Source organism: Rhagoletis zephyria, unplaced genomic scaffold (assembly GCF_001687245.7).
Source record: "Rhagoletis zephyria isolate East Lansing unplaced genomic scaffold, Rhagoletis_zephyria_1.1 Rzeph_scaffold_00616, whole genome shotgun sequence".
In the NCBI taxonomy this organism is placed as follows: Eukaryota; Metazoa; Arthropoda; class Insecta; order Diptera; family Tephritidae; genus Rhagoletis; species Rhagoletis zephyria.
In genome coordinates this window covers 101,113-126,097 of record NW_016157700.1, presented here as the reverse complement: position 1 = coordinate 126,097, position 24,985 = coordinate 101,113, and the positions used below count along the sequence as shown (strand labels likewise).

General features: G+C 34.4%; 1 protein-coding gene across 10 annotated transcripts in view; it reads right to left on the bottom strand.

Annotated features, from left to right (window-relative positions):
- Hil (peptidase hillarin) overlaps window positions 1-24,985 on the bottom strand; it is a 201,024-nt gene that overhangs the window by 82,701 nt on the left and 93,338 nt on the right. For all 10 annotated transcript variants that reach the window (XM_017613141.1, XM_017613138.1, XM_017613135.1 and 7 more), the window contains 2 exons: window positions 9,878-10,019; window positions 6,046-6,239 (listed from right to left, as the gene is read on the bottom strand). In XM_017613141.1, the coding sequence (XP_017468630.1) occupies window positions 6,046-6,239; window positions 9,878-10,019 (336 nt within the window). The remainder of the gene's footprint in view (window positions 1-6,045; window positions 6,240-9,877; window positions 10,020-24,985) is intronic.

Below are 24,985 nucleotides of genomic sequence, written 5' to 3'. Positions count from 1 at the left end.
TGCGAGAACTTAAGAACTTGATATTGCTTTGCTTGCATGGAGAACGGAATTTCCGCAGCCGATAAAGCGGCAACTAATTTATCGTTTCCAAGTTTTTTAGTTTTTTCAACTTCTGAATAAATAAACATTTCAAATCATAAATTTTCATTTGTTTATTTGAATCTCTTTGATATTAGAATTATTTCTAGAGAGTAAACTCAAAATGCTAGCATACGTCAAAAAAACCTATGGCGGACGAATTGAGCGAGCGGTTTTACCTTTATATATTTTTATCATGGTCAGCTGTTTACATGTATCTTTTCTCGTGCGCTTGCATTTACATTTAATGACAAAAATAAGGTAAATAGGAATTATTATTGCTATTATTAACAGGGTTCGTATTTGCGCGCACATGCGCAGCACATCCTAAAATTTTACGCTCACACACGTGTGCTGTGCATATAAAAAATTAAAAACTTGCTCACAGTACATGTGTATGCCGTTTGGTAACAAGCACAGGCACAGGTGTGTACTTTATATTTATTTATATAAAGCACACACACATGGTGTGCTTTGCGTAGAGGAAACTCATACACTTCGAATTCTAACTCAAGTCTTAAAATAATTTTTTAATATCTTTCTGTCATATAAAAACAAACAACATATCACTTTTTATCAGGGTACGAAAATAAACTGTACAAAACAATTCCCATTTGCTCATCGATCATCATATCATTTGTGGTTTTGTACAGTTTTGTAAATAGTCAGAAACAAATTGTAAGATTCACTGTCATTTTCCCTAACGAGAAACGTTTGCTTTTCGTTTGTGACAATTGTACCATAGGGTACGTTTTATATGTATGCAAACGTTTCAATTACGTGAAAAATAATTTTTTCTGTAAATTTTCATATTCAATTCAATTAAAAAACATTTTTATTTTTTTATTCATTGCAGCCATTCGTTTTGTATTTGTTTATTGCATATATGTACATACATAAAAATATTTTCCCTGCACGATTCATTTCGTTTGTTGTTTCGTCTGTAACTACTAAACTACTGTAGTGTACTATCGCCAAAGTGAACTCAGCCGTTTTGTTTCGTATTGTACCGAACTGTTAAAGTAATAAACGAAACGAAATAGTAACGTACAATATAGTTTATTTTCGTACACTGCTTTTTATTGAATTGCTTTATAAAAAATAACGCTTTATAAAAAAATTTTCTTTTAAAAATATATAATGTGCATGTGAATGAGCAGAAATTTGTGCTAAAATCGGCTCACACACATGTGCATGCGCTTAATAACAATCAGCACACACCTTGCTGTGAGCAGAGTTTGCTTTCCCCTAATGCACACACGTGTGTATGAGCAATGAGTGCAAGTTGAATGTGTTCCTGGCATGTGCGCGAGCTGAGCATGTGTGTGCAAATACGAACCCTGATTATTAATGCATATTATAATATTGTTATCTATTTTACAGATATAAAATATGGAGGAAAGGGAGAACGCAAAAGCTGTCAAAGCGTTTATTGTAGCATACCTTCCACGATTGAGAGAAATAGAGATTGCGCCAATCGCGGTACCGCTAATCCGCTCTTTGTGATTTTGACAGAATCAGCTATGTGCGTGACGTTATCTTGGTGCAATTGTTGATTGTGAGCATACGAAAAACCAAATAACAATTTTAATATTTGTGCGTTAATATTTCTGCGTGGATTTAAACAATTATTGAGACATTACAAAGCAAATTGAAGTGTGCCGTGGCAAAGTGTAATAGTGAAAACAAAAGGAAAGCGTGCGATATAATTTATTTTCTCGTTTCCTACGGACACAAATCTGGCGAAAAGGTGGAAGCAGTTGTGCCGGCGAGGAGATGCATTAAACACCAAATCGAGCTATTTGTGCATGAAGCACTTTACTTGTGAAGATATTTAAAATAATATTTTTAGTGCTGGTATGAGGTAATGCACCAGTGGATAAGTTCGCCAGGCGCTAATTCAAGCGGCATCTTACCCCGCTGTTACGTACCTAATACAAAACAGTGCCCAAATTATTATACATTTAAAAGTTCAGCTTAAATTATGTTTTACTTACATAGAATATTTATTTCCAAAGAAGCCACACTCATACATCCTCTCGTAAATGGTACAAAAGTCATCAAATAAAAGATGTGGAGTCAACAGCTGTGGAGTTTATTGTGGTGGACTACTGTCCACAAATATAAATATGCACTCTGCATGGCTTTTTAACCGACTTCCAAAAAAGGAGGAGGTTATCAGTTCGTCGGAATCTTTTTTTTTTTTTATGTAAGTTACCGCATAACTTTGGACCACGTCAACCGATTTCGATAATTTTTGCATCGGAAAGGTAGTGTAGTGTTGAAGTCGGTTTTTTTTTTGCTAAAAATTACTTGTTATAATGTCGAGTCCAAAAATTCGCTTTGCTGCACACCTTCCTTTTGGTCTACATGAAATTGCACACTGTTAACACATCCAGTTTTTCATTTGCTAAAAATCGTACTTACCTAAAGGGCTACATGTCCAAAATTATTGCTACGTGTTCCTAATTAATCAATCTTTGTATATTTATTGATTCCTACAAAATTGGACCATGTAATATTAAAATTAGCACATTTTTCCGCATTGTTTACAAATTTTTATATGCGTTTTGGCATTTCTCTCTCGAAATTGCACCAAGATGACGTCACGCAAAAATTACGCTCAAAAATCCTCTCTCCTTGGCGCAATCTTGTATTCTATCATTCTTGCATACCTTCTACGTTTCACGCTCTGTTGTCAAAGTTCGAACTGTCAAGCAAAGCGAGGAAAGTGTTATGTAAGCGGCCCTTAAGAGCGCGTTTACCCACGAACGTGTACGTAGCGTAGCGTAGAAGTACGTAGAAAGATATCAAGTATGCTGTTGATAGAAAGAGAGAGAATTAACGTCTACGTCACGGTCATGCGGTGGTGAGTTTTTGTTAACACGCAGATCTCATTAGATAGATCGTGTCAGCTGACACGTTCTCCGTTTTTACGTTCGTGGGTAACTGCGCTTTAAGAGTTGCGGCCTTTTAATATTGCACTCATTTACGTACAAAAAAACATAGCAGCAGGGTTTTTATGCGTAATTGTATACATACATACATATGTATGCACATACCCGGCAGAAAATCTGACTAGCCTAGAACTAGCGTAGAACTAGACCTTTTGTCGACAGTACCAGTTCTAGCTCAATACCCAAACAATGCCTTCAACTGTCCAGTTTTACACGGCGATGTAATTGGCGGTGGCAATTGTCGCCCAGTGCATTACTTTGCAACCAGTTTTTAACCGGTTCCATTTTGGACAGTTTGTTTATAAAAAAATAAAATGTCTATCATGATTGGGCGTACACAATTTTTGATTCTTATTTCTTAGAAAATTAGTTAGTTATGGTTATAAGCGTAGAAATATAAACTTATAATGAATGTTCAAAAGAAAGCTTTTTATAAGCATATAAATGTATAGTTATAATAAAGGTTCAAGAAAACATTGTTTATAAGCGTATGAATATAAACTTAATAAAAATTTTCAAAACAAAGCTTTTTATAGACGTTTTAATTAAACGATGTTTCATTAATAACTCATACATAGATTGCACTTAACATCCAAATATTTTCTAATAAATGTGATATAGAAACTAGAAGAAATGCGAATTTTCTGTGGACTCATCGAAAATATAAATAAGGAAGAAACATTTTAGCATACAAATTCACAATAACATACAAGCAACAAGCATTCAAAAATTAATTATTATATCTTGTTGCGTGCAGCAGCTTTCAATTACAAGCGGTTATTGGAAAATTGGAAAAACGACTTCGATGGAGCTACATATTTCGCTTCATGGTCGCCATACTCATAGATGAAGGTTTCTGAAAAAAAATTCGTACATTTTTAATTGAATCTAAAAGTAAGCACAGATAAGGAGAACTCATCATTTGAAGGGTCGAATGTTCCATTGAGTAGCGCAGCAGGTCCTGTAGCCCGTTTCTGTAACTCTTCTCTACCGATTGTTTCTCTACTGGTAGAGAATATACGTCATTCTCTACTACTCATTAGCAGTAGAGAACAGGGCGGCGAATTTATATCTCAATTCGCCTTGGTAGAGAATTGTTACAGAAACGAGCTACTGGATTGTCTTATTTTTCGTCTAAAACTTATTATAAATATCAATTGTAAGTGAATTATCTTTAGTAGTTACTAAAATATCGCAGTTTTCGAATTTCTGNGAAGTAAGGTTATGTTGAATTTGTTCTCCGCGGACTTCACTATTCATAAGCAAATTTATAATTTCTTTACTCTTTTTCACTGTTTAAACGCAACATTTCTGCCTATCTTTACCGCATTGGTTTTATTAAATTTTTTTATTTTAAAAATTATAATTAAAATATATTTTAAAGAACGAAAACACGTCACTTACAATTGAAAAAAGTAAGAAAGGGCCTGTTCGAGGCACGTAATAAAAGCGGCATTACTGCCGTACTGATGAAAAATGGCAACATTGTTGCAACTGCCCAACTGGTAATTCATTGTTAGAAATTCACACAGAACTTGATACTTTAATAATTCCAGCAACACTGCGGTTGTGATTGCAACCCGAACAAGCCCAAAGTCTAAGTTCGGGCGGAGCCGAACATTAAATACCAGGCGCAAGTATTAAATATATGTTTTTTCACCTTTCCGAAACCTTCCGCTAGATGGTAAGCCGGGGTGTATCAATTTTGAGTAAATTAGCGTCCTTAAATTTCGAAATATTGCAGTTTCAAGCATTTCTGAAATATACCGTTATATGAAAAGCGGCCGTAATTTTAGTCCGATTTCAATAATTTTCAACGTTTTGCTTATATGTGGCAAGCACAATAACCATACCGAGTTTGGTACAAATTGGTAGAACGGTTACCGATATACTTATATGTGATCATAAGTGGGCGGTGCCACGCCCATTTTCCAAAATTTTACCATAAACGTATTTCTTGGTAAAGAGTTGTTGCAAGCATCAATTTTGAATAAATTAGCTTTAATATTTACTGATTTATCGAAGATTTTGTATTTCTCTAAATTACCGTTATATGGGATGTGGGCGCGGTTATTGTAAATTTTTTTAAATTTTCGGCCATTTAGTATGCCGTACCAAGGCCAACAACTGTGCCAAGTTTGGAAGAAATTGGTGCAGCGGTTACCAAGATATACACATGTAACCATAAGTGGGCGTGGCCATGCCCATTTTTCAAAAATTTATAATATTCTTATTTTTCGTCTGAAAATTATTGTAAATATCAACTGTAAGTGAATTATCTTTAGTAGTTACTAAAATATCGCAGTTTTCGAATTTCTGGAAATTACCGTTATATGGGAAGTGGGCGTGGTTACAGTCCGATTTCGCCCATTTTCAATACCAACCTACCTTGGATTAATGGAAACCTACATACTAAATTTCGTTGACAGACATAGCTTAATCGACTTCTCTATTCATTCTGAGCATTTATGTATACATTTGTCTATATCCATCTCGATTCGTTTTGGCTGTTACAAACAACCGTTATGTGAACAAAATTAATATACCCTTGTGCACAAGTGCGCTCGGGTATAAAAACGTTATATTTATAGCTTCATGTCATTGGCATTTGCATTTCATTTTTAAGTTTAAATAATTTATAAACATTCGTTTCTCAACACTTATTAAAGGTTTATTTGAAAAAAAAACTTAAAATAAGCTTTATATTAAAACGCTTTTTTAACGCTTATTATAGCAAACTTACTTTAAGTTATTTTTAAAAACATTTACTGAAGTGCTTGTTGGGCATTGGCGTTTGGTTATGCGCACACTTAAATACTTATGTACGTATTGATATTTATGTGGTCATTATGTAAATATATATGTCTGTATAACTACCCAGTCGGAAAAGTAGTAATGCATTGCATGCGTGATAAATAATATAATAATATACATTACATATTTCCACTGGATATGTGTCCAATATTTTTGTAAATAGGCATGTGTGTATAAAAACTGTGGATTTACTTACCAAATAGAAATCTATTGGCTTTTCTCTCATCTTATTGTAGGCTTTTTGTATTTCTGTTTGCTTGAGCGCATGCGCAATATGCAGTGCGCTCGCATCGAATCTGCCATATTTGTAATCGGAATCGTTTTGTGACGGAGAGCTGACATCTCGGCTGCCATAACCATTTGGTGTCGATTGACGTGAACCCAATCCACCTGTACGCGTCATTGTGGACGATATTGAAGGTATTAGGGAGTTATATGAAAGCTTCACTTGCCAAATGGATTAATTCCATAAACAAAAAATTTGATAGATGCTTAGAGTAAAAAGTTGTCAAGTCCACTTTTTGTAAAAATTCATATTTTGATAAAGGAAGCAAGCAAAATTAAAAATGCATTATCTCAAAAAGGATTAAGGTACTTTTTTATTTCTTCCCATTTAAGTATATTCAATGAAAGTCAAATTTTTTAAGTCCAAAAGAGGCACACAAAATTCGATAAGACAAATTCTTTAAATTAATAACGAAGGATCATTCGTATGGAGTTTTGCTTTGCCATAATCACGCAAAATTTGTTATTCGGAGTTTTGCAAAATACTTGAAGAAAATGGCTATAAGAAGTTTTTTCATCTCATATAAAAATTGTAAATATGGACTTGGCAACTTCAAGTATTTATATAAAAAATATATGTATAAACTTCTATAAAAGCGAGAGATGAGAGTAATCGGCTTGTATGTATGAGGCATCATTGAAAAGCTTTTGCTTTCATAGTGGAAATGTGCTGACTTACAAAACGTCAATTGCTTAGCATACCTGCAAATTATAATGCTACATAACGCCGAATTACTAAATGTTGACAGTAGGGCTATTCGCGATCCGGTGCAAATGGCCTAGCATCATTGCATTGCAAATTTGTATTGCAAATTATTTGCAATACACAAACAAAATACACGCATTTGCATTTGTCATGGCTTGGCAAATTTGCAATACCGAAAATCCATAGCATAAAAATGCTATGCATTGCATTCATAAACAAAACCAAAGCTGATGCACAAAAATTGTTTTGCAAAAGCTTTACCATGACAGTTTAATAAAGGTCGCTCACAATCCATGGCATATTTCTGCAATTGCATAAATTTGTCAGCTCTTATGCACCGTATCGCGAATAGCCCTAGTGTATAATTTTCTAAAACGCATCCGAAAAGGTTTAGAAACATATCATTAGAGTAATCAACGCATCACCAACAAAGTTTATGCGGTTGTGATTTCATTGATATATTGAATACAGTCGATTTCATTTTAACGTGGTTTATTGGGACAGAAAATTTTTACCGTAAAACACCTCGCAAAATTAACCACAATTTGTTTACTCGTTCCTATTTTGCGAAAACTCCATACAAAAAAAAATCGCATTAGAAAACCCCGAATGTTAGGGCAGTGAACACATTTATTACATACATATGTACGTACATATGTATTCGCTATGCTTTCATACAGACATATAAAATAGCCTCTGTTCCACAGGAGTTTAACAAAAAATCATATTAAGATCACTTATAACTTATGTAAAAGTATAAGTATTAAACAATGAATGAATCCATACTTCAGTTCTTAAAATAAACTGTCAATAAGCGCTGAGGTCTCTTTTATATGGCTGCAGGTTTGCATTATTTAGTATGTACATACATGTCTAAATAAGGCTTAGACTTGCAATGCAAATTGAATTTGCAAAACGCACTAAAAATAAAACAAAAGGGCAAAATCAGAATGAGTCGCAAACCGCGTAAAAAAACCAACGGAGGATTGTAGAAAACTTCGCGTTAAAAAAACCAATCCGCGTTAAAATGAGATCGACTGTATTCATAATATGCAATGCATATGGTTGTGATGCTTCGCAACTCTGCATTTACAAATAGATTTAAACTGTAAACGCAGTAGAACAGTATCCAAACAGTGCATTGGTACGTTTTGGAAGTCGAAGTCGATCAACTCAACATATTACAAGCAATATTTTATGAGAAGTTCTTAAACGAAGAAGATTTTGGTTTAATTCTTGCTTAATCATGTTGGAACATATGTACATATTTTTGGTGAATAGGTATACACGTACAGTGAAATCTTGTAAAGCCGGAATCGCAAGGGACGAGACTTTCTCCGCGTTAGATAGTTTGCCTTGAAAATGTAGACACACCCCGCGACAAAAGATAGCAAATCAACATTTTTACCAGTTTTGACTACCTTTCTTTTGGTTTTTAAGGTTCATTATTTTTATATAAAAGTATTTATAGCTCTTTATCTAACAAATACCACATAAATCTAAATGTAAAAAATTATTTTCTATGGAAGAAAATGCGTGATACCGTCAGCAAAAAAAATTAAATTATCAAAAATCAACGCGATTTTTTAGCAACTTCAAATTTGCACTTTATTGTACTAGAATTTAATAAGCTATAAAACTTCATACCAAAAATTATTCTAGAAATTAAAATTAAAATGCTTGGAACTGGTATGAAAAGTTTGTGGAATTTTTATAATTTTTGTACAAATTCTGAAATTTTATACTTTGATATAAAAGTAATGAACCTTAAAAAAGCAAAAGAAAAGTGGACAAAACTGGTTAAATGTTGAGGTGCTATGTATGTATTTCTTAGATAAAACTAAAAATTTAAAATACAAATTTTTTCTTTTATAACAACTGATGGTGCACAATTATATCAAAACCTCCGGCTATAAACTGTCAAAATGAAATAAAGAAAATGAAAGACTAATTTATTATTTTAATAACAAAATACAGATGTAAATTTAATTCTTGTATTATGCCGATTACATGTTAGTACCAAAATTTTCGAACGGTTAAAAACGCGCTCGCAGTTAGAAATATACAGTCTTATAAGTGCTTTGTTTTGGTTAGGCTAGACTTGCTCTTAGAATTTAGACCTATGAGCTTAAGAGTTTTTGATATTCTTAACGAAATTTTCGTTAATTTAGACTTATATAGTTCCGATTTATAAAAAAATTTAATTTTTAACATTTTTAGAAATTTAAATTTGACTGCCGAATGTTAGTTAACTCTCCACTGTGCGAACGGACCTAAGGAGAAATAAATAAAAATAATAAGTCATTCAGGAGCTTACAATTAATTTTATACATTCCTAGGTAATTTTACGGGATTTTATTTTTGTGTTATTAATTTTTGTGATAAATAATGGGATTTTTAGAGCTTACAAATGGCCAATTACGGAATGCAGCCAATATATTTTGGTGGTACTAAAAAATAGATAAAACTTTATGATGGACTTGAGGAAAAAAGGAATTTTTTTTATACAGTTTGAGAAAGTTACTGTATGTACATCGCACGATATTTCTGTGTTTGTAGGTTATGTCGAGAAGCTGGCTTTAGTATAATGCGGCATTCCCTTTATCCTTTAAACGACAAGGAATTTTGTGACGAGACTTAATAAGAATATTAAAATGCTAGTATCGGAACTATTTCTTGCACATTTATTTGCCAAAAGTTCTTCAACGGCTCGGCGCCGTGAGTCATTCGCAAGCGTATGCTGCGAATGCCGCATTATACTAAAGCCAGCCTTTCGACATAAGCTACTATTCCATATGAACACAGATTTTAACTCAATACATATTTGTTTTTGCAGTATTTAATTTTCCATTATTATTTTGTTCTTCGTAGTTATTGCACACTTTTGTTTTCGCTTTTGTTGAATAATTACGTGGGTCGTTTCATAAGAGCGGATGCATGAGTAGGTGCATTAGTATTTTGCCAGTGGCTTGCATACATATCTATGTGTCTAAGTGTATACATATGCATGTTTCTAAAAAATAGAATTCGAACTCACCGTCAACGTCGGTGCGTGTACCGCGGATTTGCTCATTGACGTATTTGTTGGTGCGTGGCGCATTCAAAGCCTGTCTTATACCCACTGATGTTTGATCCAAATGGCCAGGTCCACTCTTTGGTACATGTGAACTACAGTAAACCTATAAATATACAAACATTTACATTCCATTCATCAGCGTTACAAAAAATATGTGCGAGTTAATTGAATAAAAACAATGACGACGAGTTTCAACTGGGTCATTCCCCGTAAACAAATCAAAGATGTGTAGGATTTATTAAAATATGCGAATGTTTTTAGTACGAATGTAAATAAGTAAGCATTCGGTTGGCCACATTAGCGTATGTTTTGTGTGCATTTCGCTCGCGAGTGGTATCGACATTAGGCTAGGTCGCGGAAAAAGTTTTTCATTGCCACTCTTAGTTTGAAAGCATACTTCGTGAGAGTAATGAAATCATGAATATTTCCATCCTAAGTCGGCATTAAAAAATTTCAATGCCTCATCTGATCTCCGAAATAGCTGCTATAACTTCTACCAAGTGCTGATTGTTGTTGCTTTTCCAAAACGATTTTTAAATTAGAAACGGCCTCAAGCTCGAAAAATTTTTGAATACGCATAATTGTTATAAGGCCATAAAATGACAAAAAATAAAATATTTAATTCTTATACACATTTTAAAACAAAACGTTTTAACGAGCAAAACTATTTTTTTTTTTTTGGTAATCATATTTTAAGTAGTTCGATAAATCATCGTTTTGTGTAATAAAAGTCTTGATTTCTGGAGCGATTTATTACCCGAACAACTGATTAACCAACTTGCTTGAGTGATCGAATAATCCCACAGCCCTAATTCAAATCAGTGTTGCCACTTTGTGCGTAATTCCTCAAAACGTGAGGAATTTCGGGTGCGCTTGAGTATTTTTTGAGGATTTTTATTTTGAGGAATTTTCTCTCGATATATTTGCAGATTATAAATGCATCCATGGTTTACACAAGAGAGTTGTTAAATCGCTCTGCAAATTTTTGAACAAAAAGCTTTCCGAAGTTTAATAAAGAGCGAAATACACTACACAAGCAGCTTGTCAAACATTCTTCAAACCTACTTTCCCCATTTAGGCATACACCATGCAAACATGATTCGTTCAAGCAAAGAATTTTAGTTTTCTTCCGGTTCACAATATTTGGGTTTAGTTTTCTTCAAATTTTTCTCTCTTGCGTCCTCATTCGGTAAAAAGCATCGTATAACTTACAAGTATGGAATCCTATGCCCCTTTTTGTCTATTCTCTTTCTAAAAGCGGACATGCCTGCCAAACAGCGGACGTGCCTGCCAAACTGAAAAGCATGATGGCGGCAGTGTTTGAGAGGCACGTTCGACAATGCGGACGGCAATGGAAGGTAAGAAATGGAAGATGGTTGACATGAGAATGAAAGAATTATGAAACAGCAGATTGTCGAACCAAAACGAATTTCAAAAATCTGACAATGCGAATGACGTCAAAATGAAAGAAATGCAAAATAGCGAAATGTCGAAAAAGAAGAAATAGATGACAGGCACGTGTTCCAGGGTTTCGTGCAACAAAAAGAGTTGTTGTGTTGCGCCATTCAATATTAAAAAAAATTATAATGTGATTAAATACGCTTTTTTATTAAGTTGAAAAAACTACATATTTCGCCAGCCAAAAAGTGTATAAATAAATATATAGCATCTTGCTATAAGATTATTTATAAAAACGGTATATGCTTATGGGCTTATTCATAAAAAATAAAATAGATTTAAGGAGCTTTATACAGTAACATTAAAAAAAAAATAGATTTGTTTACTTTTTAAGAATTTTGGAACAACATTTAACTTAACTTTTTGGTCACTCATCTCTTTTTCTGTTTATTATTCTCAAATTTTTCTTTTCCTTAATTCTCATTTGACTGAGTTTCAATTACACCCAGTAAAAATCTGGTAAAAACATTAGAAAGTAAAACCATTTTCTCAATTCGTCGGCCATGATTTTTTTCTGACGTTTGCAAACATTTCAAAATCATATAAAATTGAAAATAAAAAAAAATTAAATAGTTCACGATTGTTGTTGTTTGAGATTAAAAATGAGAATGTGTGGGTGAGCTTGAGTTCCAATTTTAAAATTATAAATAAATAAATAGATAGCTGGCAAACGTCAGACTTTCTCTCAATGATTTTACCTNCGTTCGACAATGCGGACGGCAATGGAAGGTAAGAAATGGAAGATGGTTGACATGAGAATGAAAGAATTATGAAACAGCAGATTGTCGAACCAAAACGAATTTCAAAAATCTGACAATGCGAATGACGTCAAAATGAAAGAAATGCAAAATAGCGAAATGTCGAAAAAGAAGAAATAGATGACAGGCACGTGTTCCAGGGTTTCGTGCAACAAAAAGAGTTGTTGTGTTGCGCCATTCAATATTAAAAAAAATTATAATGTGATTAAATACGCTTTTTTATTAAGTTGAAAAAACTACATATTTCGCCAGCCAAAAAGTGTATAAATAAATATATAGCATCTTGCTATAAGATTATTTATAAAAACGGTATATGCTTATGGGCTTATTCATAAAAAATAAAATAGATTTAAGGAGCTTTATACAGTAACATTAAAAAAAAAATAGATTTGTTTACTTTTTAAGAATTTTGGAACAACATTTAACTTAACTTTTTGGTCACTCATCTCTTTTTCTGTTTATTATTCTCAAATTTTTCTTTTCCTTAATTCTCATTTGACTGAGTTTCAATTACACCCAGTAAAAATCTGGTAAAAACATTAGAAAGTAAAACCATTTTCTCAATTCGTCGGCCATGATTTTTTTCTGACGTTTGCAAACATTTCAAAATCATATAAAATTGAAAATAAAAAAAAATTAAATAGTTCACGATTGTTGTTGTTTGAGATTAAAAATGAGAATGTGTGGGTGAGCTTGAGTTCCAATTTTAAAATTATAAATAAATAAATAGATAGCTGGCAAACGTCAGACTTTCTCTCAATGATTTTACCTTGTAATGTTTTAATCCACAGTGTAGACAGTGTGCCAAGAAATGACAATATCCATATTTGACAATTCATACGTGAACTGATATGTGTTTGTGTTAGTTTTTTATTTCAATTAACCCTCAGATAACACATGTTAAAAAAAAACATAAATTTTTGTTCCGTAATCAAAACTGATTTTAATCGCAAAGATGAATTCCTATTTCTTAATTAAATAAAACAAGTCGTTTCAAGTAACAGTTTTATATAATTTTCTATTCAAACTCATAGCAACTTGAGACCTTCATTTCATGAAACGAAAGTATACAAATTTTGTCTTCGAAGCACATATCAACATTTTTCATCAAACTGATAATGGTTTGAAGACAACCTTCCTCGAACGGCACAGTGCGGACCCAATTATTAATGGTAGTAACACAAGGGAATGGAAATCCTTTATTTAGTAGATGTCTGTATGATCTAGGGCTTGCAGCATTTATTGCAATTGCATTGCTAATATTTTCGCTGTTCCAGTGAACGTTTTTGTCGCTCTTTAACTTTCTTATTTAGCATTTTAAATTTGCTTCTAGTTTTCTTAAATTTCTAATTTCACTCCTTAACTCTAGGTTTTGATCGCATCTAGGAAGGATGATAACCTTATTTGGGAAATTATAATTAATCTTACTCTGTTTGCGTTTCAACTTCAACTTGTTTTATTAATTCTTCTTTTGAATGGAACGTTTGCATGTGAAGTATGAACTTGGCCCAAGGCCAAAGCAAAAATGTTTCAGCGCAAAAACCACATTTCAAAGTAAACGTTTTTCTGTCTTCCGGTACTTGTGCACACCCGCATATGGCATTCTGACCCCTTAATATGTAAATAAACATAAAAATCGTTAAACAGGGCTTTTTGCTGACTAAATCGTAGTAAAACTACACATAGTTCTGTAATTAATTTCGTACATTCTTTCTATTTCCACATTGGATAGATTGGGCACTGGTATTTGCTATGACGGAACTGATTCCGGATGTAATCTCTTACGCTTTAGGCTCTTAATAGAAAGGTCGGAGGTTTTAAAATGATTCTCACAAATACGTGCTGTTGGTGGCAAAGACTTGTGGCAAGCTAGCTCCCACTGTTAGTTAGTTAGTTTTTTCGTTTTCTATATTTCTTTTTATACCCGAGCGCACTTGTGCACAAGGGTATTATAACTTTGTTCACATAACGGTTGTTTGTAACAGGCAAAACGAATCGAGATAGATATAGATAAATGTATACATAAATGATCAGGATGAAAAGAGAAATCGATTAAGCGGTGACTGTCTGTCCGTCCGTCCGTCCGTCCGTCCGTCCNGAAATTTCAATATTTTGAAATTTAAGGACGCTAATTTACTTAAAATGTAGCCGTAGCTTTTGGAAAGGTGGAAAACATATATTTAATACTTGCGCCGGGTATTTAATGTTCGGCTCCGCCCGAACTTAGACTTTCTTACTTGTTTGATAATATTTTCTTCTGTTTACGATTTCAAAAAAATTTAAAATTCAAACTACCAAAAGGTTAAAGAAAGTGACAACAAATTTCAAAATTTTAACTAACACACTCAAGCAATTGTCAAATATGGTTATGAGAAAAATTAAATGTCATTACTTGGCACGCTGTATACACTGTGTTTTTATCATGGTAAAAATCAAAATATTTTATAAGAAATTTGTTGACAGTTTTACAACGGCATTTAAAGCTTTTTTTGTTCAAATTGAAAAGATTTCCTCCTTCGCACACTTCTCTTATGCTTTTTTATTCTGTTGACATCTAAATTGCCATACATTTTACGTCGTTGCCAATACATTGTTTTCCGGCGTTTCCTTGTTTTCCATCTTGCTATTGCTGAATATCAAAAAGGAATTAATAAATAATAAAAAGTTAGTTACAATTTAAGTGAATGCTTCTTGCAAATAATAGTATTTCGCCTGCCGGCGATCAAGGCAGGAACTAATCAACTTTTTTGCCAAAACCAAAGCAGACGGGAAGGAAAAATAGTTGTTCATTAACGATGTGTCTAAAATATCGTTCTTGAAACGCGTTACTGCTCACTAAATTTGTAAAAATATAATTTTTTCACTTAATGCTTGAAATACAATACCGGCGAACAGCAAACTTCGCCGAATTGGGCGATGCTGTCGTTCACCGTTCGCCCAGCTATTTCGCCTACTTAAACAGAANGTGTCTAAAATATCGTTCTTGAAACTCGTTACTGCTCACTAAATTTGTAAAAATATAATTTTTTCACTTAATGCTTGAAATACAATACCGGCGAACAGCAAACTTCGCCGAATTGGGCGATGCTGTCGTTCACCGTTCGCCCAGCTATTTCGCCTACTTAAACAGAATTAGAGCGGTAGCGAAAACAGCTGATCCCATTTGGTCGCCTTTATAATTTAGGTGACCATATTTAGAAAAAACTAAACCATATTTAGAAATGAGGAAATGATAACAAATATAAATGTAAAACAAAGAAAGATTATTATTATTATTTCAGCTATAATTGTTATATTTTTCTTCATTGTGGTAAATTTCCACATCATCACAGCAGCTGGCTGTCAAACCGAAACCAAAAAAGATACCAGAACATTCAGGGCGCAATCTTCTTTTCAATGATTATTGTACTGCTACTTTGAATTTCTCAATTCTGACAATTCTGATCTGAAAGTAAACGAAACCTCAGAAACTTTAACTGCACCGCAATTCACTAATGCCTACTTCCGCAAAAATCACCTTTTTCGTATTTTTTTAATCGCCTTATTCATAAAAAATAAAAGTTTTAAAAAGCTTTTTAAATTGCCGTTGCAGACATTTTTCAATTTATAAACCTTTTTTAAAGCTACTTTACGCATTATATCTAACTGTCATACTACTATTAATGGTAACCATATTCATTAAAATCGCTTCAATTCGCAATAAAAGTAGTTTACCTACTTCTAATCTACATATATTTTGTAATATAAACTAGCTTTTTTAATTCTAAAATAAATCAACAATCTCAAGATTTATAAAAAAATGTTCTTCAAAAAAATACGTTCCAAAGCATTCCTGTTTGTATCATAATTCAAATGCAAATTAGAATACAAATTTTGATGCAAAATATTTTCCGCGATATTCATCATACAAATTTATCACCTTACTTGCCCGTATGTCGCTCTGGAAAAAAATATATTTTAATTTATGTTTTCTTAAAAATAAATGCAAACCTAGCTATTTTTTCCACCGGCAGGCACGAATATGGTATTCAAAACAGAAACAATGACAACGAATTTTACACACATTGTTGTATATTAGCGCAAAACGATAAGTTTCACAAATATTTTAAACTATTGCCCGGAACATACACATTTATCGTTATTATTGGAAATGCAAGACTTGGCATGCATTTTTAATTTCTTATTTAATCAATTCAAATGAATAAAAACACACTTTTCTAAAATATTTCTCAATTTACATTTTAAAGTTTTTTCTGAAACTTGAATGTAACTCTGTGCGGAGAATGAGAAAATTGAAAATCAGGTGATCTCAGCTGTTTTCAAATGTAAACAAGCAAGATGGCGCTTTCCATACTTGTACGCCTATACAATGGTAAAAATTCCGTTGCGAATGAGGCGATTTTATCACACACAACGTAAGCGGTTTGATCAAACGTCAACATGGCGGCATAAAATCAAAATATTTTGATGTTTGTTGACATTTCCCTCAAACGGCTTGTCAAACCTTCAAACACCCTCATACATAACATAAATAGAGCTTTAAGCAAAGGGATATTTCGCTTGGTTTGTCAAGCCGCGTGTGTGGTGTTTTTCGCTCTTAAGCACATCTGCATTTGCTGCTAAATATTCAAAATGTAATCGATCATTTTGTTCATTCCATCCATATATTTTCAACTTATGTATTTTGAACTCGCAAAATCTTTTAACGAATGAGAGACCAAGCATTGTTCGATCATAAGGATATTCATATTGATTCTTCATTAGATCCAGAAAATTATAGGAAAAAAGTTTTTGAATTAAAAGATTCTTCGGGTTTATATAAGTTTCCCAATTAAAAAAAAAAAAATTATATCTGCATTGCTAATATAGCCCTTTTCTGATACTTCAGTAGAACGTATATTTAGTAGTTTAAAAATGTGTAGGACTGACTTGAGGACAAGATTGAGAACTGATATAGTTGCAACAATATTATAAACAAACCAAGGCATTAAAAACTACGGTGATACTTTGTTTGAACCGAAAAACGAATGCACTAATTAAATTGCAGAATGTAATTAATTTTTATACTAAGTACCTGTAAATAGTATGCAGTACATAATACTCATATCCGTAATAAGAAAATGTTTAGTAATTTGTTCGGATTTTGAGGATTTTTCATTTGTTTTTGAGGAATTTTAGTAAATTTTTTTGAGGCAACACCGATTCAAATTGAAATTTCCATTTTTTTCTGATAGGTACTGCTTTAAACCAGAGGTCAACAATTTTAAGTTACTGAGCCAAACGACAACAACGCCAATACCAATTACAACAACATCGTTCTGGGAATTGCAAAAAATATTTCAACCCCCTCAAACTAACAAATCAATGAAAACAAGTAAGAAAGTCTAAGTTCGGGCGGAGCCGAACATTAAATACCCGGCGCAAGTATTAAATATATGTTTTCCACCTTTCCAAAAGCTACCGCTACATTTTAAGTAAATTAGCGTCCTTAAATTTCAAAATATTGAAATTTCAAGCATATCTGAAATTTACCGTTATATGAAAAGCGGCCGTAATGTTAGTCCGATTTCAACAATTTTCAGCGGTATGCTTTTATGTGGCAAGCACAATAACCGTACTGAGTTTGGTACAAATTGGTACAACGGTTACCGAGATACCTATATGTGATCATAAGTGGGCGGTGCCACGCCCATTTTCCAAAATTTTACCATAAGCGTATTTCTTTGTTAAGAATTGTTGCAACCATCAATTTTGAAAAAATTAGCTTTAATATTTACTGATTTATCGAGGATTTCGTATTTTTCTAAATTACCGTTATATGGGATGTGGGCGTGGTTACTGTCCGATTTTAAAAATTTTCGGCCATTTGGTATGCTGTACCAGGACCAACAACTGTGCCAAGTTTGGAAGAAATAGGTGCAGCGGTTACCAAGTTATACACATGAAACCATAAGTGGGCGTGGCTACGCCTATTTTCCAAAAATTTCCAATATTCTTATCTTTCGTCTAAAAATCATTATAAATATCAATTTTGAGTGAATTATCCTCAGTAGTTACCAAAATATCGCAGTTTTCGTATTTATGAAAATTACCGTTATATGGGAGGTAGGCGTGGTTATTGTCCGATTTCGCCAATTTTCAATACCATCCGTCCTATGCCCAAAAGAAGTTCACGTACCAAGTTTCGTTAAGATATCTCAATTTTTACTCGAGTTATCGTGTGCACAGACGGACGGACGGACGGACGGACGGACGGACAGACAGTCACCGCTTAATCGATTTCTCTTTTCATCCTGATCATTTATGTATACATTTATCTATATCTATCTCGATTCGTTTTGCCTGTTACAAACAACCGTTATGTGAACAAAGTTATAATACCCTTGTGCACAAGTGCGCTCGGGTATAAAAATTATAGTTTAAAAAACTAAAACCTCCCTAATATAATTGCCATTCGTACTGTCATCAGGTATGTAACTTGAGAATAGAAATCGCTGCATCTTTTAGGCGCATCAATATTACATAGTTACATCCCGAGCTAATAAAAGGAAGGTAATAATAATAAAAAGCATACAGCTCGGCAAATGCAAACCAAGCCGATGCAACTGTGGATGTATGTCGACCGATTTTTGTCCCGTTTGTTTTTGCTGAGTCAACGCTTGTTTCGTTTATTTTGCTGTGTTTGTTGTAAATGAGCCAAAGTGACCCACAGTCATGTTGTTGTAAGCCAACTGTATATGTCGATCGACTTTTGTCGGTCGTGTTGTGCTCCCACGAATTCTGTGTTTGTTTTGTTTTTTTTTGTAGCTAAACGGTCCGTATTGTAGCTAGAATCAGCTGTTCGCATGGCAAACGAAATCAAAATTGCCAACATGTTGGCAAATACATTTTGGTTGTCAAATGCTGCCACATCAGCGGCGAGGGCCGTTTTCATTTGGATGTCATTTTATTGACCGTGCGTGGTGATATATGACAACAAACGCAAATGACACCAGATGACAACCCGTTTTCATTATTTTGACAACATTTGGCGTCAAATATGACCTAATGAAAACCAGGCTTAAGTGAGTCAAAGTAAGCCACAGTGATGTTGTTGTGAGCTAACTGAGCCAATTGAGCTACTGGATGAGCACCTCTGCTTTAAACCTTTTCTTATACCACTTATATTTTTTGCCGACAAAAACTTAAAATAAACGTCTAAATGTAACGCCCGCGATGCTAGGATTTTCTTGTACATATATGTCCTACGAGATGGCAATTGTTAGATTTCTATCAGAAATATACAAGTCTCATACTAGTTCAAAATAGACAGAAAAATGCTAGTCCAATTATAGACCGAAACCATTACTTTGGGAGTCAAAAAATAAAATGAATTCATGAATATACAATAAAACACTTTTGGTTAAGTACACTTTAATAAAATACCCATTTTTCATTAAGTGTTATTAAAAGTAAAAGGTTTCAGGTGCAATAAATACTATATTTTTATCTTTTTGAATAATATTGAAAATGCAAAAGAAAAAATTTTAGTTAAAAATAAAATGAATATTTTAGTTCATTTTTGAGTGAACTAAAATAAAAATAAAAGTTTTCAGTAAAATAAATTGAATTCATTAACTTTGCACATTTCAGTCTTTCCTTTTTAAAATTAAAAAAAAGTAATAATTATTTATTAATAGTAATAATAATAATTAGTTATTAAATATTCTTAATTTTTGGCTATAGTTTTCGTTAATGATGAATAATAGAAATTAATCAAATAATTATAATCGTGTAATTAAAACAAGTCAAAAATAATTGAGAATGAACAAAAATGACAACATAATGATGTAATTAAAATTAATGAATTAATTTACGGTTTTGTAAGTAATTAATTATTACTCATTAAACGGTTATCCAAAGAAACATGCTTTAATTAATAATCATTATGAATATTAATCATTTAACAGGTCTGGTATAATTGAATGCGTACTCCCTTTAATGGTTTACAATATACCCAAATAAAAGTTATAATATTTTGTGTACTTTATTGCATTAAACTGTCGAAGTCAAATAAAACCGGGCATGAAGAAATCGTTTGTACTTGGTACAAGTCTGGTAATTTTAGAACTAGTTCGGTTTCTGTCAGGAAATTCTAGTTGTAAACTAGTATTTTTCCTAACTAGTTTGGGGTTTCCCTGCAGGGTATGTACGTATGTAAATGCCAAAAAATTTTAAATTTTTGTAGGTACATTCTCAACGAAGTATATATCATATCTTAAAACAAGTTCATAAATTCGGTAGCATTTCGACTCATCTCGAGTAAGTTCATTTTTTTTAAAGCACTAGTAATTTGGGTTCCAAAACAATATGTATTTTAACATTAACCAGTCATAGTTGTAGTTTAAGACGCCCTCTCAATAGAAGCTTAATGAAAGTAAATTTTTTTTATGGAAACTTGTTCTTAACAAAGATAACAATCCAGCCTAAGTCAAACCTCGCAAAGCCACTTAATTTTTTTTTTATCCTAATGCCACAGAATTAAAAACTTACAGAGAAAAGGTATTCGTGGCTATTTTTATCGCAAGGTTTTAGCGGAAAACTTTTATGATGCCAAAATCCTCAGCAAGTAAGCTCTCAAACTGGGGCTCGACCTGGTTTAAAGTGCATACGAAAATGTGTAACTGGCCTATGCATAGTACCTATTAGAAGTTTACTCTGACAGGCTTTGCGGCGTCGGCGTGGTCAACTTCAAAAATAATCGGCGGCGGCGGCGAACAGAAGAAGGTCTGAGGTATATACATACATACATAGTTCTCTATAGATCCGTATGTACCATTTAAATTTAAAGAAATAATAAATAAATAAGAAAATGTTAAAAGCTAAGTTATTGGAGTAATTTACGTCCCTATTAATAAATTTTTGTATTAATCTTAACTACCGTTATGTTTTACAGTTTTACCCATCAACTCCCATCAGGACAGGCCTTTTGGAGCCACTGTTTAAAAAATGGCTTATAGATGGTTAAAATTTCCACTAAAATATTAAGCGCCAAATTTTCCTAAGGATAACCGAAAGTAGTGAAAAATACTACTAATTTCCACCAGGAAGGGGGAACTTTAACACTGCGTAGAAAATATTGCGATGCCTCCAGGATTTAAGATTCTTGGCCCTCCTATAACTGAAAACGCTCATCTTTGCTCTTCAGTTTCCTTATAAGGACTTTTATTGGCTTACATGGTACATCGGACCAATGTTGAAGTTGCAAGATCATAGAAGAATATTACGCCCGCTTGGCAGAGCTCTCACAGGTGGAAATAAGATATCGGTAAAACTCATAACATCGAAAGGGATTAGTATTCGATATGGTATCACAGCGCTACTATTCTTGGCCTATGCATCAAGAGGATTCCGCTCTTTATTCGTTTCAATTTAAACTAAAAATGTTTACTTTACAAACCGATTTTGCTTTTAAACGCTCTTTATTCGTTTCAATTTAAACTAAAAATGTTTACTTTACAGACCGATTTTGCTTTTAAACGCTCTTTTTGTGTTGGCCAACGCAGAAGATCTTATTAGGCGCCCCGAAGCAAGCGGGCATTGGCTAGTATACACATAAATACATGGATATTTAAGTAACACCCCTACAAGACATTGCTGAACATTTAAGGCGAAAATTCTAACATATTTACATTTTTTCATTAGTCTCTAATACATGCGCATTTACAAAATGATTTTGTTTTTGTAGTATGGCATATGAGTATTGAGGACCTCTGATGACAACATTGAGGGAAAAGTACTTAATTAATGAACAAAAATGAATACTTTAATAAGCACTTTTGTAATTAGTGATTATGATAATATTAACAATCATATCATATCAGCTGTCTTGTAGGCACTCTTGTTCGTATTTACATGTCCATAAGCAAGTATGTACTATACGTACAGTGTCTAATGAGTACATATGTGTACATATGTACGTAGAACCCCAGTGGGCAAAGTAGTAATGCATTACATGCGTGATTAATAGTTTATTATATTTCTTATCAGTTCTAGATTCTATTGCTGTTTAATATGTAATCAGCATTCTAATGTATCCAAAAAGTCGCGAAAAATTCTTTCACTTTTCTTAGGACATCGCCATAGGAAAATTAATCCATTTTCGAATGTGAAAACGACTGTTTTACGGATTATTTTTTTGATTTCTATACATTACATTTTCCCACTGGGACACATTGTTAATACATATGCATTTGTAAGTCTGCCAACTTCGAAAACTAATTGCAATGTTGAGCCGCCTGACACCATTTCTGACCAAGTCGCTTGCTTTTAAGTAGCAACATTTCTTTGTCAGATATTTAGTCATAGCCATGTTTCAGTTCAGTAATTTCGTAAAATTGCAAATATTTTGCTAACGAGCACCAAATGTGTATTAAGCGAAATATGTAATTTCATGTAAATGTAGAGAAATAACAGTATTTAATTTTTAGCCAGCAGTTTTATAGCAAACCGAGAAAATTAACTGTAATGTAATTTAATTTATAATCGTAGCAAAGATTTTTCTTTTCTTGCATAAAGATTATGTAAGTTGATTTATTTTGGAACGAATTTCCGTCATCCTTTGTCAAGTATGGTTCGGCGTTGTGCCATCTTCAGCCTCACGAAAAATACTCGGTACCGATTTCTAATAACAACGCATATAGGCCAAAAATAAAGGCGGTTCAGAGGAGCTTAGCCTATCAAAAGCCGAGTGTAGGGGTTAATAGAGCTTTTAATGTTGATCAAATGAAAAATATATATACATTTACCGACGCCGCATTGCAGAGAAACTCTTCCTTATTTAAAAATTTGAAATTTTAATTGAATCGGACGATGTTATACTTGTGGGCTTCATCATTCGTCAAAGCAGTTTTCTTTAATTTTAGATCTACGAAGGTGGAAACCGATAAAATGGTATTTTAAAGTTGCGATAAGATCAAGAATGTTGTTTACGAAGGCAGTATTTCCAATATATGGCTTTTACATTGTTTAGTACAAATTTTGAGGATGGTTCCGTGCGCAGAAGTGGAAAACTTGTGACTTCCATTCAACTGGGAGTGGCCAGAAGCGATTCTTGTGCGCACGGTTCAAATCGCAGCTCACAACGTCCGGATATTTACATCCACGTATCCTTTGGGTAGTAACCAAACACCCGTTTGGGAGCGAGCTAGTCGCTACTCGACTCACACACCTGCTCTCTGAGAGCACTCTTCCACAATCCGATATAAGCGAGCAGTGGAACCACATTTCCAGATCATTAAGTACCGCCGCCGAAGAAGTAATTGGATTTCTGCGAGCCCGAAACAACAACTGGTACGATGAGGAATGTCAAGAAGCCGCAGAGGAAAAAGACGCCGCCTATAGGGCCACGCTCCCTCGCGAGAGCAGGCACCTTGTCGTTGGTGCGGGGGCTTAGCTGAATCACCAACCGCTGATCTCTCCTCGTCGACCAGGCGGTCGTACGAAAAAGATGATTACAACAACAAACAATAAACAACAAAAAACCCAAAAGACCAAAAAAACAAAAAAACCGCAACTACAGTGACAACAACAGCAACAACAGCATCTACTATAACACTCGCGCCACCAGCGTGGGTACAACAATACCAGCTGTAACAACAGCAAGAGCTAGTACAGGCACACCAGCAACGCAAAGCAGCAGCACGCTAGAAGGCTCTAAGGGCGTCAGGCGCAAGAGCAGCTTATTGGACCAGTTAACAGCAGAGGAAGCATCGCTGTTCATTGGGTATGCGAGGGATGACGAACATCCAGACACCAGTGAAGAGGCGTCCTGTAGCAGGACACAGGGCAAAAAAGGTACTTTCGCAAATCAAGATGTGTTAGATTTGTATGATTCATCTGCCGAACTAGACCGGCCGCAACACCGGCCCGGCAGTTCTCTTTTCAGGCACACAGGAACAGTGAGATCAGACAGCAGTCACCGGACAGGGGGTAGTCCCCGCTCCAAGAGCCAGCATCACTCAGGCAGCCAGGTCAGCCAAGAGCCGACACCGCGAGGGTTTGAGCGGCTCCGCTGTCAAGTGGTACCTCTGGTACTTGGAGCAGGGCAAGCCTTCAGTTGAGACCAGAGCGCCGAAAAATCTGCCGAGTTTTCGCTGGGGCTACTAAAAGCGCAGAACGAGAGTATCCACACTTCTGCGTGGAAAGTAGTGTCCAGCACTACTGAAGATAACGGGTTCAGGCTATTCCTAGGTATTGATGAAGAGTTTTACGTCAGCATCAAGAGGGCTGGCTTCGACTTGAACTATAGGTTCAGTTTCGTCACGGTGAGGCCGTGGCGACAAAAGCCGATAGGCAACAAGAAATCAAAGTCGGGCTTACCGGCGGACTGATCCACGAGCCGTGGACCTACAGAGGCGAGGTGAGGGGCCTCAACCATAACAGGAACAAGGTAATTTGGGACCTCTCCTTTGAGAGGCCCATAGTGTGTGTTGTGCTTAAGGAAAATATTGATAATTTTTGCATTACAGAATTTTTAACACAGGACCTAGTCGCAGTGCAGACGTCACTGTCCATTCGCGATAGGAACTTCAAGGTGGTGTTCGCTGTGGCCTACTTTCCGGGAGACAGCAATATGCCCCACTACAAGAGGTACAGAGGTTAGTGGAGTACTGCAGGAGGAGACAGCTCCACCTTATAGTGGGGTGCGACGCGAACGCCCACAATGTTGAATGGGGCAGCACAGACACTAATCGCAGAGGTGAGTGTCTCTTAGAATACATTTTAAGCGAGGAACTTACCGTTCACAATGTTGGCCAAACACCGACATTTGGTACGAGGGCTAGGAAAGAGGTACTGAACATCACTCTTAGCA